The sequence below is a fragment of the Schistocerca nitens genome, chromosome 12 (assembly GCF_023898315.1).
Source record: "Schistocerca nitens isolate TAMUIC-IGC-003100 chromosome 12, iqSchNite1.1, whole genome shotgun sequence".
Classification (NCBI taxonomy): domain Eukaryota; kingdom Metazoa; phylum Arthropoda; class Insecta; order Orthoptera; family Acrididae; genus Schistocerca; species Schistocerca nitens.
The window spans coordinates 126,020,414-126,034,263 of record NC_064625.1 but is presented as its reverse complement, the minus strand read 5'-3'; the positions used below and the strand labels follow the sequence as shown (position 1 = coordinate 126,034,263).

The 13,850-nt window shown below is 38.5% G+C and overlaps 1 protein-coding gene across 2 annotated transcripts in view; it reads right to left on the bottom strand.

The window, feature by feature from the left end:
• The window catches only part of LOC126215318 (collagen alpha-1(I) chain-like), a 324,350-nt gene that overhangs the window by 71,085 nt on the left and 239,415 nt on the right, over positions 1-13,850 (bottom strand). For both annotated transcript variants that reach the window (XM_049941998.1, XM_049941999.1), the window contains 3 exons: positions 12,527-12,724; positions 12,343-12,396; positions 6,984-7,074 (listed from right to left, as the gene is read on the bottom strand). In XM_049941998.1, the coding sequence (XP_049797955.1) occupies positions 6,984-7,074; positions 12,343-12,396; positions 12,527-12,724 (343 nt within the window). The remainder of the gene's footprint in view (positions 1-6,983; positions 7,075-12,342; positions 12,397-12,526; positions 12,725-13,850) is intronic.

The following is a 13,850-nucleotide window of genomic DNA, read 5'->3' as shown; positions in this document are numbered from 1 at the left end:
AGTATATTAGTGGTAAATTGTCTAGGGTAATATATTTGTTAAGACGATTAATGCACTGTGTACCTAAAAATTATGTTAGAATATCTTACTACTCATTTTTCCAAAGAATCATATCCTATGGTATCATTTTATGGGGAAACTCCACTCGTGTGCATGATATACTATTGCTGCAAAAGAAAGCTATTAGGATAATTACAGGCTCACCATACAAGGCTCATTGTAAACCTTTGTTTACTCAACAAAAAGTCATGACAGTAGTAAACCTATATATTTATCATGTTTTAATCTACACAAAAAAGAACTTACCTAAAGCAATAGGTACGCAGGGCAAATATACATTGTTACAAAACTAGGACAAACAGCTGTATCTATACACCCTACCACAGACTGTCAAAATCAGTTAACAATTATGAACTTATGGGCCACAAATTATTTAACAAACTTCCACAAGCTATACAAAATTTACAGGAGCAACAATACAAACAAACACTTTATGACTGGTTAGTTGTAAACCCATTCTACAATATAAAGGATTTCATGACCTGTGATATTAAACTGTAACGTTATTAATTCTGTTCTTTTATAGCATGTACTGTATTGTATTATGTGTATGACTTTGTCTGTTTCTGTAATGGCTTAAAGACAATAGAATTATTATTATTATTATCACGTAGTGGAAACGTTGAGTTGTAGACAGGCACACACACATTCACGCAAATGCAACTGTAACACCTACAGCGCCCCTCGGTGTTGAAAAAACAAAAATAGCTCCCAAATTAGCTCCCATGTCCTTAAAATATCAATTCACAAAATGACCCAAGTCCCTCCACAAGTAGTAATTACGAAAAATAAATAAAAATCAAATAGAGGGAAATATCTAGTATAGAAAGCAAAAGAAAAGAAAAGGAAAATTTAATTATAAATTTTAGAAACATTGGAAGGGGGAAAAACAGTAGAAAATATTAAAATATTTGTTATTCCAATATGTAAGAAAATCAATATTATAGTCATAGAACGTAGGTCTGGCACACCAAAGATAGTGTTTATTAAAGTATAAATAGCCATATGTTGTAATTACGATACTCCAGTCTCTAGTCTGTTCTAGTTCGGAAGTTATTTAGGACATACAGGTTCAGAGGACAACAATTGGGACTTTATTAAATTGGGATCAAGAATAAATCGTGACGAGATTGTTTTTGAGGATTGTCAATTCAAGACTTTAATTTGGACATTTATCAGATTAGATAAACGGGAAGGTTAATAGTAATCTCTTTGGCTTTCATGTCAATTCGTGTGAATATTTAAACGCTGTACTGAACTGAGAATTTTAACCAGATTTGGACTTTGAATTGTGATAGTGGGAAACTTTAACTTCACGCGACTAGTGATCATAGTTAATGACAGTTTGCGGATATTAAATAGAAATAACTTATTTACCGAAAGTGACAGGATATTATTTAACATCTCTGATGCTAGTGGGAATCCTACTTAGACATCTAATTAAAGAACTTCTTTGAATGAGATCGTATGAGAACCTATGTATTAATAATTGTTGTCAATAAACTGACGTTGTTAATCTGAAACATAATACAAGTCTTGAACATTAATTTAATTTAGATTAATAAACGTTAAGGTTATGCGATCTAGCACCCAGAAAAAACTAGCGATTCGTAACTAAAACAATTGAATGAAAGGTTAAAGTATCGTCGTCTGTAAACATTGGTAGTAAAGCTACAAAAGATTTTTTCTCTCAAAGTTGGGAAGCCTATACATGTAGTGACCCATGTTTAACATTGGGTTTTAAAAGAAATCGAACTGATACTTAGCTGGGACAATATTAAATAAAAGTAACACCCTTCAATGACTTTCACCTATTAGACGAAAAAGCGAAAACAGAAAAAGGGCTGCTACAATGACCACTGTGTGTGTGTGTGTGTGTGTGTGTGTTATCTAATTCAGAAGAAGGCTTTTTGGCTGAAAGCTAACTTTTTTAGCAGTCTTTTTGTTGTGTCTCCTACGACTCAATATTTTCACTATATGGTAAATTTACTATGTATGAGAGCCACTAAAGGAAGTTGCTGTACACAGCAATCTGAAGAAAACGACAATAACTGTGGCAAAATCACTCATGGAAAATGCAGTCACGATAAAGCACAGAGACAGATCTCAATGCATGTTCGTAATTTTTTGGACAAAATCAAAACTGTTGCGTTGCCTCAGCGACTGTAGTCGCTAGATGCGGCTCCCTGCGACTTATTTCTATTACCGAGGCTGAAGAGAACTGTGAAAGTACATCATTTTGCCACCATTGGTGTGACGGAAACAGAATCACCAAAGGAGCTGAACAACACAACAAAAAATGAGTTCCAGAAGTGCTTCCAAAATTGGAAAAAGTGATTGCACAAGTGTTTTATATCTGGAGGAGATTACTTTGAAGGGGAGAAAATTGATGTTGATGAAGATATAGAGATTCTTTTAACACTTAAGAGTGCCACACGAGTAATATTACATCGCTGTCGGCAGAGCAAAGAATGCCGCATCTCGCTGCAACTTTGCGAGAACTGCCACACCTGTAATTTTATGAGCAGATGTCCTCATTCAACTCCTAGCTCCTGGGTGTAATATTACTGGTCCAGCAGTTCTCAGAAGGGAGACAGGCACATGTAGTACACATTTCTGCCACATGTTCAGACTGCTTGATAATTTAGCAGGTACGGGTCACATATTTTACACGATCAATGCTACACAAGTATGGCACTGGCAACAGCTCTTGAAGAGAAATGTACTGGTCATGTTTGCACTGTCACAGAAACCAGGAGAGGAAAGCCATCTGCTTTGTCTAGTGCTTCTCTTCAGTGAAATGATAGTACTTCTTGCCATAAGGGAAATGTTTGGCACTAAGATGGAAAGACAAATACATGCTAAGCACAAGACTTAGAGGAGACATAATATCCCACACAGATAAGTGAGGAAGAGAAGAAAAACAAACCAGCAGCATTGCTTGACTACAATGAGAACAAGTTCGGTATCAATCTCGGTGACCACAGCATGTCTTATGGGATATCTGACCATCGTTCAGTTAAGTGGTGGAGAAAGCTATCAATCCACATCTACATCTACATGACTACTCTGCAATTCACATTTAATTGCTTGGCAGAGGCTTCATTGAACCACAATCATACTATCTCTCTACCATTCCACTCCCGAACAGCATGCGGGAAAAACGAACACCTAAACCTTTCTGTTCGAGCTCTGATTTCTCTTATTTTATTTGATGATCATTCCTACCTGTGTAGGTTGGGCTCAACAAAATATTTTCGCATTCGGAAGAGAAAGTTGGTGACTGAAATTTCATAAATAGATCTCGCCGCGACAAAAAACGTCTTTGCTTTAATGACTTCCATACCAACTCGCATATCATATTTGCCACACTCTCTCCCCTATTACGTGATAATACAAAATGAGCTGCCCTTTTTTGCAACCTTTCGATGTTCCCTGTCAATCCCACCTGGTAAAGATCCCACACCGCGCAGCAATATTCTAACAGAGGACTAACGAGTGTAGCGTAAGCTGTCTCTTTAGTGGACTTGTTGCATCTTCTAAGTGTCCTGGTAATGAAACGCAGCCTTTGGCTCGCCTTCCCCACAATATTATCTATGTGGTCTTTCCAACTGAAGTTGTTCGTAATTTTAACACCCAGGTACTTAGTTGAATTGACAGCCTTGAGAATTGTACTATTTATCGAGTAATCGAATTCCAACGGATTTCTTTTGGAACTCATGTGGATCACCTCACACTTTTCGTTATTTAGCGTCAACTGCCACCTGCCACACCATACAGCAATCTTTTCTAAATCGCTTTGCAACTGATACTGGTCTTCAGATGACCTTACTAGACAGTAAATTACAGCATTATCTGCGAACAACCTAAGAGAACTGCTCAGATTGTCACCCAGGTCATTTATATAGATCAGGAACAGCAGAGGTCCCAGGACGCTTCCCTGGAGAACACCTGATATCACTTCAGTTTTACTCAATGATTTGCTGTCGATTACTACAAACTGTGACCTTCCTGACAGGTAATTTCCTGATGGCAATTTCAAATGCATGTGTGCTGTACATGCAGGTAATAAAGAAAAAAATTCTGCCAGCCTGTTCATTATTGCTGTCTGCAAAGACTTGTCATCACCATGCGCCACTGACAGCCAGCCTAGAGCAAGTGGTGCTGAACTTTCACAACTGGATGGAAAACATTTCCTGCAAAGAATACCTATTCCACGAGGAAAGAAGAATGCACAGAACACCTGTAGAGTGTGCTCAGAGAGGCGTAAGAAAGGAAGAGGAGTCACCAGAAGGAAGGATACTTCATCCAAACGTGATATGCAAAGTAGAGTTTTGTGTGTAATATTGCTTCCAGTTTTACCACTCCAAAAAGAACTATTTGAAATAAAAATCATTTGTGGAAATTTAACGCTCATGATCTCTGTATATAAATACATAAACTCTGGCATTTGTATAAATAAAAAGTCGGTAACATGCAAAAACAATTCTTTCTTATCTGAAAATAGCTTCCTTAGTTTTGATTTTCTTGATGAAAGGTTACACAGCAGAGCGCCATAAGTGACATGTATTTGAAGAGAAATTAATCCAAGTTTTATTCCTGTCTGAGACAACATATTTATGACTGTTCCTGAATCAGTACCAAAAGGACAAAGTACTGTACAAATGGCTGGCACTCAATGACAGACTAAGAAAATGGGTTGGTACAGGCATTAGTGGATTTGCATATACAGCTGACACTAAAAGTGTTAAGAAAACAAAAATTCCTGTTACTTTCACCTCATATGTCACAACCCTCAAAAAACTTCACACTATAATGTGTTGGGTTCGACAAATTGTCAAAAACACAATGTTTAGCTGCTGCACAGTAATGCTCAGCCACTTGTCAGTGAGAAAATCGTGACTGAGATCACAAAGTTTGGGCGGGAACCACTGAAACATCCACCTATAGTCTGATCTGACACTGTGCAATAACTACCTCTTTGATAAACTGAAAGAGATTTCTTTGTGGTATGAGATTTGAAGATGATGACTGCCTTCTGAAAGCTGCTAAACAGTGGCTGAAAAATGCCGGTCCTGATTTATACCGGGCAGGAACACATGCCTCAGTTCCATGGCAGTGTAAGGCAGTTGAAAGCAATGGAGATTAAGTGGAAAAATAGCATTTTGTCTGTCAATAATGCACTGAATTTACTGTAAAATTATCAAATGTAGGGAAAATAAAATGGATGTTTGAAAAGAAAAAAATCATGTGTTTCTTTAGGATTGACTCTCATATTATCTCCGTCTTTTTTAATACAAGAGCTGATAAAAAAACTGAGATATTTTTTCTACAGACATTCATTATTCCATTTCAATGTTTACATGATTTTTTTCGAAGTAGTCCCATCCAATTTTAATGTGCTTTTTATAGCATCTCTGCTGGTCCTCGGACACATTTCAAGCCATTCTTTGTCAGGTCCTCGAGAATCGCCTCACTTTTCTCGAGCTCTGCATCAGGGTTCTCAAATCAAATGCTGCAAAGCTTTGCTTTCAGGGATGGGAACAGAAAAAAATATAACAGGGTGCAAGATTGGGGCTATTAGGCAGATTCGGTACACAGGTAATGTTGCATTGAGCCAGAAATTGGACAACTTGATTTGTGGCATCAGGGCATGAATTGTCATGATGGAGTCGCCATCCAGTGCAAGAAGTTCTGGTGGTCCTTTCCTTGCAATGTGCTTCCTCAGAGCTTGGGGGGGGGGGCGGCGGCGAGGGGGGGGGGTTAACTACATACTGGTAAAACATACCATGACAAAGAAAAAATGTGATTACCATCACTTTCCCTGCAGATGGGACAATTATAACTTTTTCTTAACCTTTTTTGGTATTGGAGAACCTGGCGATTCCCACACTGTGTTGTTTCATTTTCCGTCAGGACCATAATGACTCATCACCAGTGGTAATCAATTCCAAACACATGTCCCCTCCAACAGCAAAGAGATGCAGCATCTCACAGCTCGTTTCCATTCACACACTCTTTTGTTTGAGAGTCAACAAATATGGCACAAACATGGGTCATACGAAGATAATCATGCATAATCATAAAGATACTGCCATATGAAATTCTCAATACTTCACTGAGGTTATATAATGTTATCTGCTGATTGTCACAGACTATCAGAGCAGCTGGGTTGATCTTGACTTCAGCCACAGCAGAAGCTGAAACACCAGGCCCACCTCGCTTAACAAAGTTGGCCTTCTTTGAAGTCCTCGAACCACCTAAACACCGTCACACAAGGTAGCACATCTTCATCGTATGCTCACTTCAGCTTTTCCTATGTTTCCGTTACTGTACGGTTTAAATGAACACAGAATTTTATTGCGTCTTACTGTTCCTCTCGGGTCGCCTCCAGTGACTGGCATGCGAAATACAAAAAGCATCTACAAAACAGAGCATTACTACTAACCTACTGATACAATAGTGTGCCATCTATGGACATTAGACATAAAAGCCTGTTCTTTCCAAATATTCATGGCAGGCCAGCCGCTGTGGTCGAGCAGTTCTAGTAGCTTCAGTCTGGAACCATGCGGGCTACGATCACAGGTTCACATCCTGCTTCGGGCATGGATGTGTGTGATGTCCTTAGGTTAGTTAGTTTTATGTAGTTCTAAGTCTAGGGGACTGATGACCTCAGATGTTAAGTCCCATAGTGCTTAGAGCCATTTTTTCATTCACAGCACAGACAGGAAACTAGGATGTGAGCTACAGGAAAAAATCATTCACAGCCTTTGTTGATCAGCCCTCATAGTTTAATTGTAGTGTGAGCTTTGCGCAGACCTACAATTTAGTGTAAATATGCATGGCGTCTTTGGTCATATGCTTTTTAGAGCTATGCTTGTCATGCCTGTCACTAAGAAGAGCGGAAAACACTGCGAGCATACCTGGTGGTCCCTCGGGTCCCGGTGGTCCGTACGAGCCCCTCTCACCCTTCTCTCCAGGAACTCCTGGCTGTCCCCGCAGTCCTGGCAGACCCTGTGGGAACAAAGCCATTTAATACTCGTAGCTGTAAACAAGAAAAAGGCAAAGAAGGAAAAGATAGACTTTTAGATTGATGGATTTCACCTAACAAGTCCACTCTCTTTGATTTTCTTCATATTTAGGTTCAGTTCACACTGGGACGACACAATTTGCGATTCAATAAGGGGCAATAAAGATCGTGCGACATGATGCTTAGCAGTGGAACACTCATGACTGAGGCAATACAATATGCAACTGCAATACAATAAGCAATATATCAAACATAGTTCAGCTGTGAAAATAATCAGTTTTTGAAAACAACAATCAGTTCTTCTTTCTCATGCTGTCCAGTAAGTCTCCCGTGACCGTGGATTCTGGGTGACTTTACTGAACTCTAGCCCTTTTCCTAAACCTCACCATTCCTTTTCCTTCATCCCTCTTCCTTCCCCCGCAACCCTCCTGGGTGAGAAGCCACTGGTCCCAAAAGTTAGCAAACTGCAATACATTTTATATGTGTGTTCTCCTGCCACCGCTTGGTGAGAAGATATTTTTATCTACCCAACTACATTATAAATATAATAGAGGGAAACATTCCACGTGGGAAAAATATATCTAAAAACAAAGATGATGTAACTTACCAAACGAAAGCGTTGGTACGTTGACAGACACACAAATAAATCTGGTGTGAAAAAAGTCGAAAAAGTGTTGGTTAAAGATGAGCTATGTTGATCCTGTGGTGAATTTGGTTTGGTAACCAACGATGTGCACAAAGGTTAGGTGGTTTTGTTGTCGCCAAAACACGTTAAAGGGTGGAGAAATTTGGGAAAATTTCGAAAAAACTGCGTGTAAATGTATTAAAAGGCAAGGTTTTGTGGTGGCAGATTATGAAAATGAGGCTAACAATTGTGTGACGAAGAAATAATGACGTAAAAACCTGTGGGAAGCGGCTAAAAATGATCAGTGATTGGGAAAAACGGAAATGGAAATAAAGCGAAAGTTGTTAGAACTAGCCGAAATGGTTGTTTAATAGATGAAAGGAACTGTTTGTGAACTGGGAACAGTGGATTTTATAGCAGCGGTAGTATTGAAAGCGGAAAAAAATTTTTTTTTTTTTTTTTTTTTTTTTTTTTTTTTTTTTTTTTTTGTTATGGTTTGGAAGTGGGTTACGTATTATTGAGTATATATAGGCAGGATAAATTTTATGGTAGATTACGGTAAAAAGGAGAAGGCGAATACAAAGTGAAACTACTTGCAAAAACAGAAAGTAAGATGACAGAAAAGATTTTGAAATGCAACAGTGACAATAAGAAACGTAGTTGTTGGGTTCAAATTGATGATATGAATATAATAGAAGGAAACATTCCACGTGGGAAAAATATATCTAAAAACAAAGATGATGTAACTTACCAAACGAAAGCATTGGTATGTTGATAGACTAGTCTCACTTCAAAACCGGAAAACATTTTTTTCTGAATACTCCTCAAACTGAGCCATATACTGGGTTTGTGAACTATAGTTCAACAATTTTGACACGTTAGCTATATTTCGTAGACAGCAATCTTGACATAAAATCCACTGAATGTAAGCTGGTCAGTGACAACATTATTGTGACTCTTCGAGCTTTCCTGGTGAAGATGTTGTAAATAGTTGATATGTCTATCAACATACCTACGCTTTCGTTTGGTAAGTTACATCATCTTTGTTTTTCAACTACATTATAATTACATTATAGTTCAACTATGGCTCATTGTGAGCTCTCTCAACACAAGAAATTCTACGAATTCTAAAGAATCAGTCCAGACAGTTTCCACTTTTTGGTACAGCAAGTATCAGCTTTTCTGACAAATGCAGGACATAAATTTTGTATTTGGTATTTCTCCTTCTGAGGTGCTTCTCATTACAATAAGGTAAGTTGGTGAAAGTGCATGAAGAACATTAAAAATGCCACTATGAAAACGTAATTTTTTGTAAACCTGTAAGGTAGTTTATCAATGAGGTATGTATAAAAATAATGGTTACAAACAACTATACACAGTATAGTATTTCGATAACTGTTGAGTTTCACAAAAAAGTATATGACTCAGCTTGAGGACAATTCAGACAAAATGTTGACGGTTTTGAAGTGAGATGAGTCACCGTCGATTGTGTAGCAGTGGCTGGTGAATTCTGCATAGAGGTATATTTGTGTCTGAAGAAATGAAAGAAGCCCATGGTGATCAGCAAAATCCCCAACATGTCCCCCTCAGCTTCACCCAGCTGCTCATTCAGGCATAACAGGAATTTAGGTTTCACATCTCTTTTATACCTTGCACAAAGATTCCTAAAATCATGGAAGAGAGACTTAAAAAACTTCCAATCAGTATCATCGGCTGATGAATCCTGGTGTCTTTTTATTTTAGTAAGTTCGTCATTTTCAGCTTCGGTTTATGTTGGTAGCACATGAAAAAGAAAAACACGAGGCAACTCTGCACTCCACATAGCAGGCGGTAATAGCTACGAATGTAGCACATAACTTCCTACCTTGACACTATGAATCTCCAAAATATCTCACATATTATCTCGAGACTAGGAAGAAGTATCACTCTCCTTCCACCGTAAAAACAATTTTGACACGTTAGTTATATTTCATACACAGCAATCTTGACATAAAACCCACTGAATGTAAGCTGGTCAGCGACATTATTGTGACTCTCCCAGCAGATATGCTGTAAATAGTCTTCACAGGTTTGCTGCCGGATCACATTGTGCAAATTCCACAATATTTCCTGGGAGCAACTGTCCAACATCTTCTGGTGGTTGAACCTTGGTTCACCTAGATACGACTGACAGTATCTGCACATTGATGCCCCATTTCTAGAACATGCATGTGAAGAAAGCGCAGGCACGAAAATTGCATATGTGCAATAATTTGCAGATAGATGGTGCCATATTCAAACTCCCTCTGCCAAAAATTGCAGGGCGGCTCTCCTGCATGTGCGTTGTACGCTGTGTTTGCCCACAGTGTGATTTCCATGCCTGTGCATTCTTCACGCATGTGTTCAACCTAGCCACCAGCAAGGTTGAACCACCTGAAGATGTCGGACAGTTGCTCAAAGGAAATATTGTGGAACCTGCACAACGTGATCTGGTGGCAAACCCGTGAAGACAATTTACAACATTATTCACTGCAAATTTTTCAAAATATGCCCAATAGTCTACTTGTCTGTGAAGTATCACAATAACCACAGAAAATAACAAAAAGAAAACCAGTCATTATCAAACTTATATCAGATGCAGGAAAATCAATTCTTTTACTGACAGTATAGGAAATACTACTTACTGTAAAAATTACACGTTAAGTTGCAGATAGGCCCAATTAAAACACACCTGCACATAAGCTTTCGGCCAATGCCTTTGTCAGAGCCAACAGACTGCATAACGGATAATGTGCACAAATCTCAAAACAGTGCTTTTTAATTATTTACACAAAAAGTAAAAAGTTTACTGAGTAACTAAAGAGACAGATGTAGCTTTGCTTCATTTACATAAAAAAAGTTTGCATTTAGGCACATTGGAACACTTGAAATTTCCCTTGCCATATATTGTATAACAAGTTGCATGGACTGACAAGCACTCTGTATTGCAACATGTGACATGAAAGAGATACGTGTGTGTCGTATCACTGTTTTCCTAGTGTTAACCAGTTTTTCTGACATTTCTAGGCAGCTATGTGGGTTGATTCTGCATTGTATTGCCTGTTGTATCATTTCTGTGTGAACTGAACCTTATTGCACTTTAAGATCAGTTTCTGGACATCACTGTCCCAAAGCAGTACAAAACAGTTCTCAAAGGTGCTCAGTGAATCACCTTTGAGGATTAAAGGACTTCTGAGGGTTGTTAAGCAGGTACATAAAAATTTCCAGCAAATTAATGGTGCTTAGTCTTTCTAGAAGCAGCTTTTTCCACTTTTTTTAAATTCTTTATATTTTATTGATATTAGAGATATTCAGTTCTTCCCTAAATTCTCAATTTCAAAATCTGTCAGCTCTCATGCATTCCTTCTAAGAGCAGTAAAGGGATGAACATGTACTGCCAGAATTCTAAATTAGGAAATTAGAGAAGAACTTAATACCGCATTTAGCCGAGTATAAGACAACCGTGAATATAATATGACCTGAATATAAGATGGTCCTCCTTTTTCTAAAAGTCTCCTTGGAAAATTTTATTTTTAACATATTTTGACTAATCAAAATTAGAAACTGTTTTATTGACATAAAGTATGTGTCAAAAAGTTAACATTATACCCGTTTCAAACTTACGGACTTTATTGACAGGCTACATTTGATATCACCAGGAGAAATAAAATAAACAAAAAGGAAAGGTATACATTAATTTTCAGACCATTTTTTTCTAACTTTTTGCTAACTGACTCTGTAGCCTATGGTATCAATATTTTTAATCATCATCATCCTAACAGCACAATCGTGGAACTTATATCTTTGTCATCACAAATATCTGGTTCTTTCTTCCGAATATGTTGCTATTTGTGAAGTCATCATTATGGTGGGACCTAAGAACACAACTAGAAGTTGTGACAGTATTATCTATCACATACACTGAAGCTTCTGAAATGAGTCATCAGAAACAGGTGAATTATATCGTGTCGCCCACAGTTTAAAACAGAATCTTTTAACAGTCCCCTCCCTATAAATCTATGAGACAATCCCTATACACTTAGGAGACAATAATATTCTTATACCACAAACCATAATTTTCCATGAGAAATTATTTTGATCATTTGCATAACACATGGAATAAAGATAATTTTAGGCTTCCCACTCGATGAATAAAATTATATACTCAGCCTTCACATTATATGCAACATATGCAATCTTCCACAAGCTAAAGGCTAAAATCATTCTGAGTATGGGGCTAGATCTACTGAAAAAGAACTACATCACACTCTGATGAAGAAATGTTAATCTCAGTGGAAGGGTTCAAGAACTATTAACTGACAATGTAAACAGGATGTTAACAATCATTATCATTATCAAGTAACCATGACTTTATTCTCAGGGAAATAAGTACTGATTTTAGACTATTGCTTCAGCTTATTAAAATTTATATAACTGAGCTGTATTACTAGTTTTTGACTTTTCTTCTGTACTATAATCAGATGGGTTATCCGTGTATGTAATGAGAGAATAAATATACCATTTGTAAAGGCTGACAAAGTGCAACAGCTTTCATCTGCGTTCATTATTTTACATGCAAGATTATTTGTATATTTAAGACTGCACTTACAATCAATCCGCTAGCACCAGAATGTCCTTTGTCACCCTTAGATCCAGGTGGTCCCTGAGGAAATAAAGCAGAAAATCAGACATAAAATAGAGGAACTGCCACAAAATTTATGTTGAATGGACTTTAAATATGTACTATATTTTCCACGAAAGGAGAGATATGTACCACCAGCACTTTCACTCACCGGAAGGCCGTCAGATCCCTGCTGGCCCGTCTCACCCCGGACACCTGGAGGTCCCGGAGGTCCTACAGGACCGCGCTCTCCGGGGAATCCCCGGTCCCCTCTAGATCCGGAAGGTCCCGACAGTCCGGGAGGACCCGGCGATCCGGCCTCTCCGTCCTTCCCTGGCGTTCCAGGATTTCCAGCTGCACCTGGGAGTCCCTGGAAAGTTCAAAAGTTTCTCATTACTCAGTGATCATTATCTCTTATGTCATTCGCATCAAGAGAAATAAATCTGTAGATATACAGGGTGATTCAAAAAGAATACCACAACTTTAGGAATTTAAAACTCTGCAACGACAAAAGGCAGAGCTAAGCACTATCTGTCGGCGAATTAAGGGAGCTATAAAGCTTCATTTAGTTGTACATTTGTTCGCTTGAGGCGCTGTTGACTAGGTGTCAGCGTCAGTTGATGCTACGATGGCGACCGCTCAACGGAAAGCTTTTTGTGTTATTGAGTACGTCAGAAGTGAATCGACGACAGTTGTTCAGCGTGCATTTCGAACGAAGTATGGTGTTAAACCTCCTGATAGATGGTGTATTAAACATTGGTATAAACAGTTTACAGAGAATGGGTGTTTGTGCAAAGGGAAAAGTTCTGGATGGCCGAGAACGAGTGATGAAAATGTAGCATGCATCCAGCAAGCATTTGTTCCCAGCCCAGGAAAATCGACTCGCAGAGCTAGCAGAGAGCTGCAAATTCCACAATCAACTGTATGGAGAGTCCTACGAAAAAGGTTAGTTATGAAACCTTATTGTCTGAAATTGGTTCAAGCACTGTCTGCAGATGATAAGATTAAAAGAATCAATTTCTGTGATTTTATCCTTGCTCAAATGGAAACAGATGAATCTTTCATTTCAAAGATTGTGTTTAGTGATGAAGCAACTTTCCACACTAACGGGAAAGTCAACCGTCACAATGTCTGTATATGGGGCACTGAGAATCCGCGGGAAACAACTCAGTATGAACGTGACTCGCCTAAGGTGAACGTTTTCTGTGCCATTTCAGCCAATAAAGTTTTTGGTCCCTTTTTCTTCGAAGGTGCTACTGTAACTGGACTACAGTATCTGGAGATGTTAGAGAATTGGCTGTTCTCTCAGCTCGAACAAGAAGCACAACAATTCATATTTCAGCAGGATGGAGCGCCACCACATTGGCACTTATCTGTCCGTAACTACCTGAACGTCAACTACCCGAGGCGATGGATCGGCCGCCAGGCAGCCCGTGACAGAGCACTTCATCACTGGCCTCCAAGAAGCCCTGATCTTACCCCCTGCGATTTTTTCT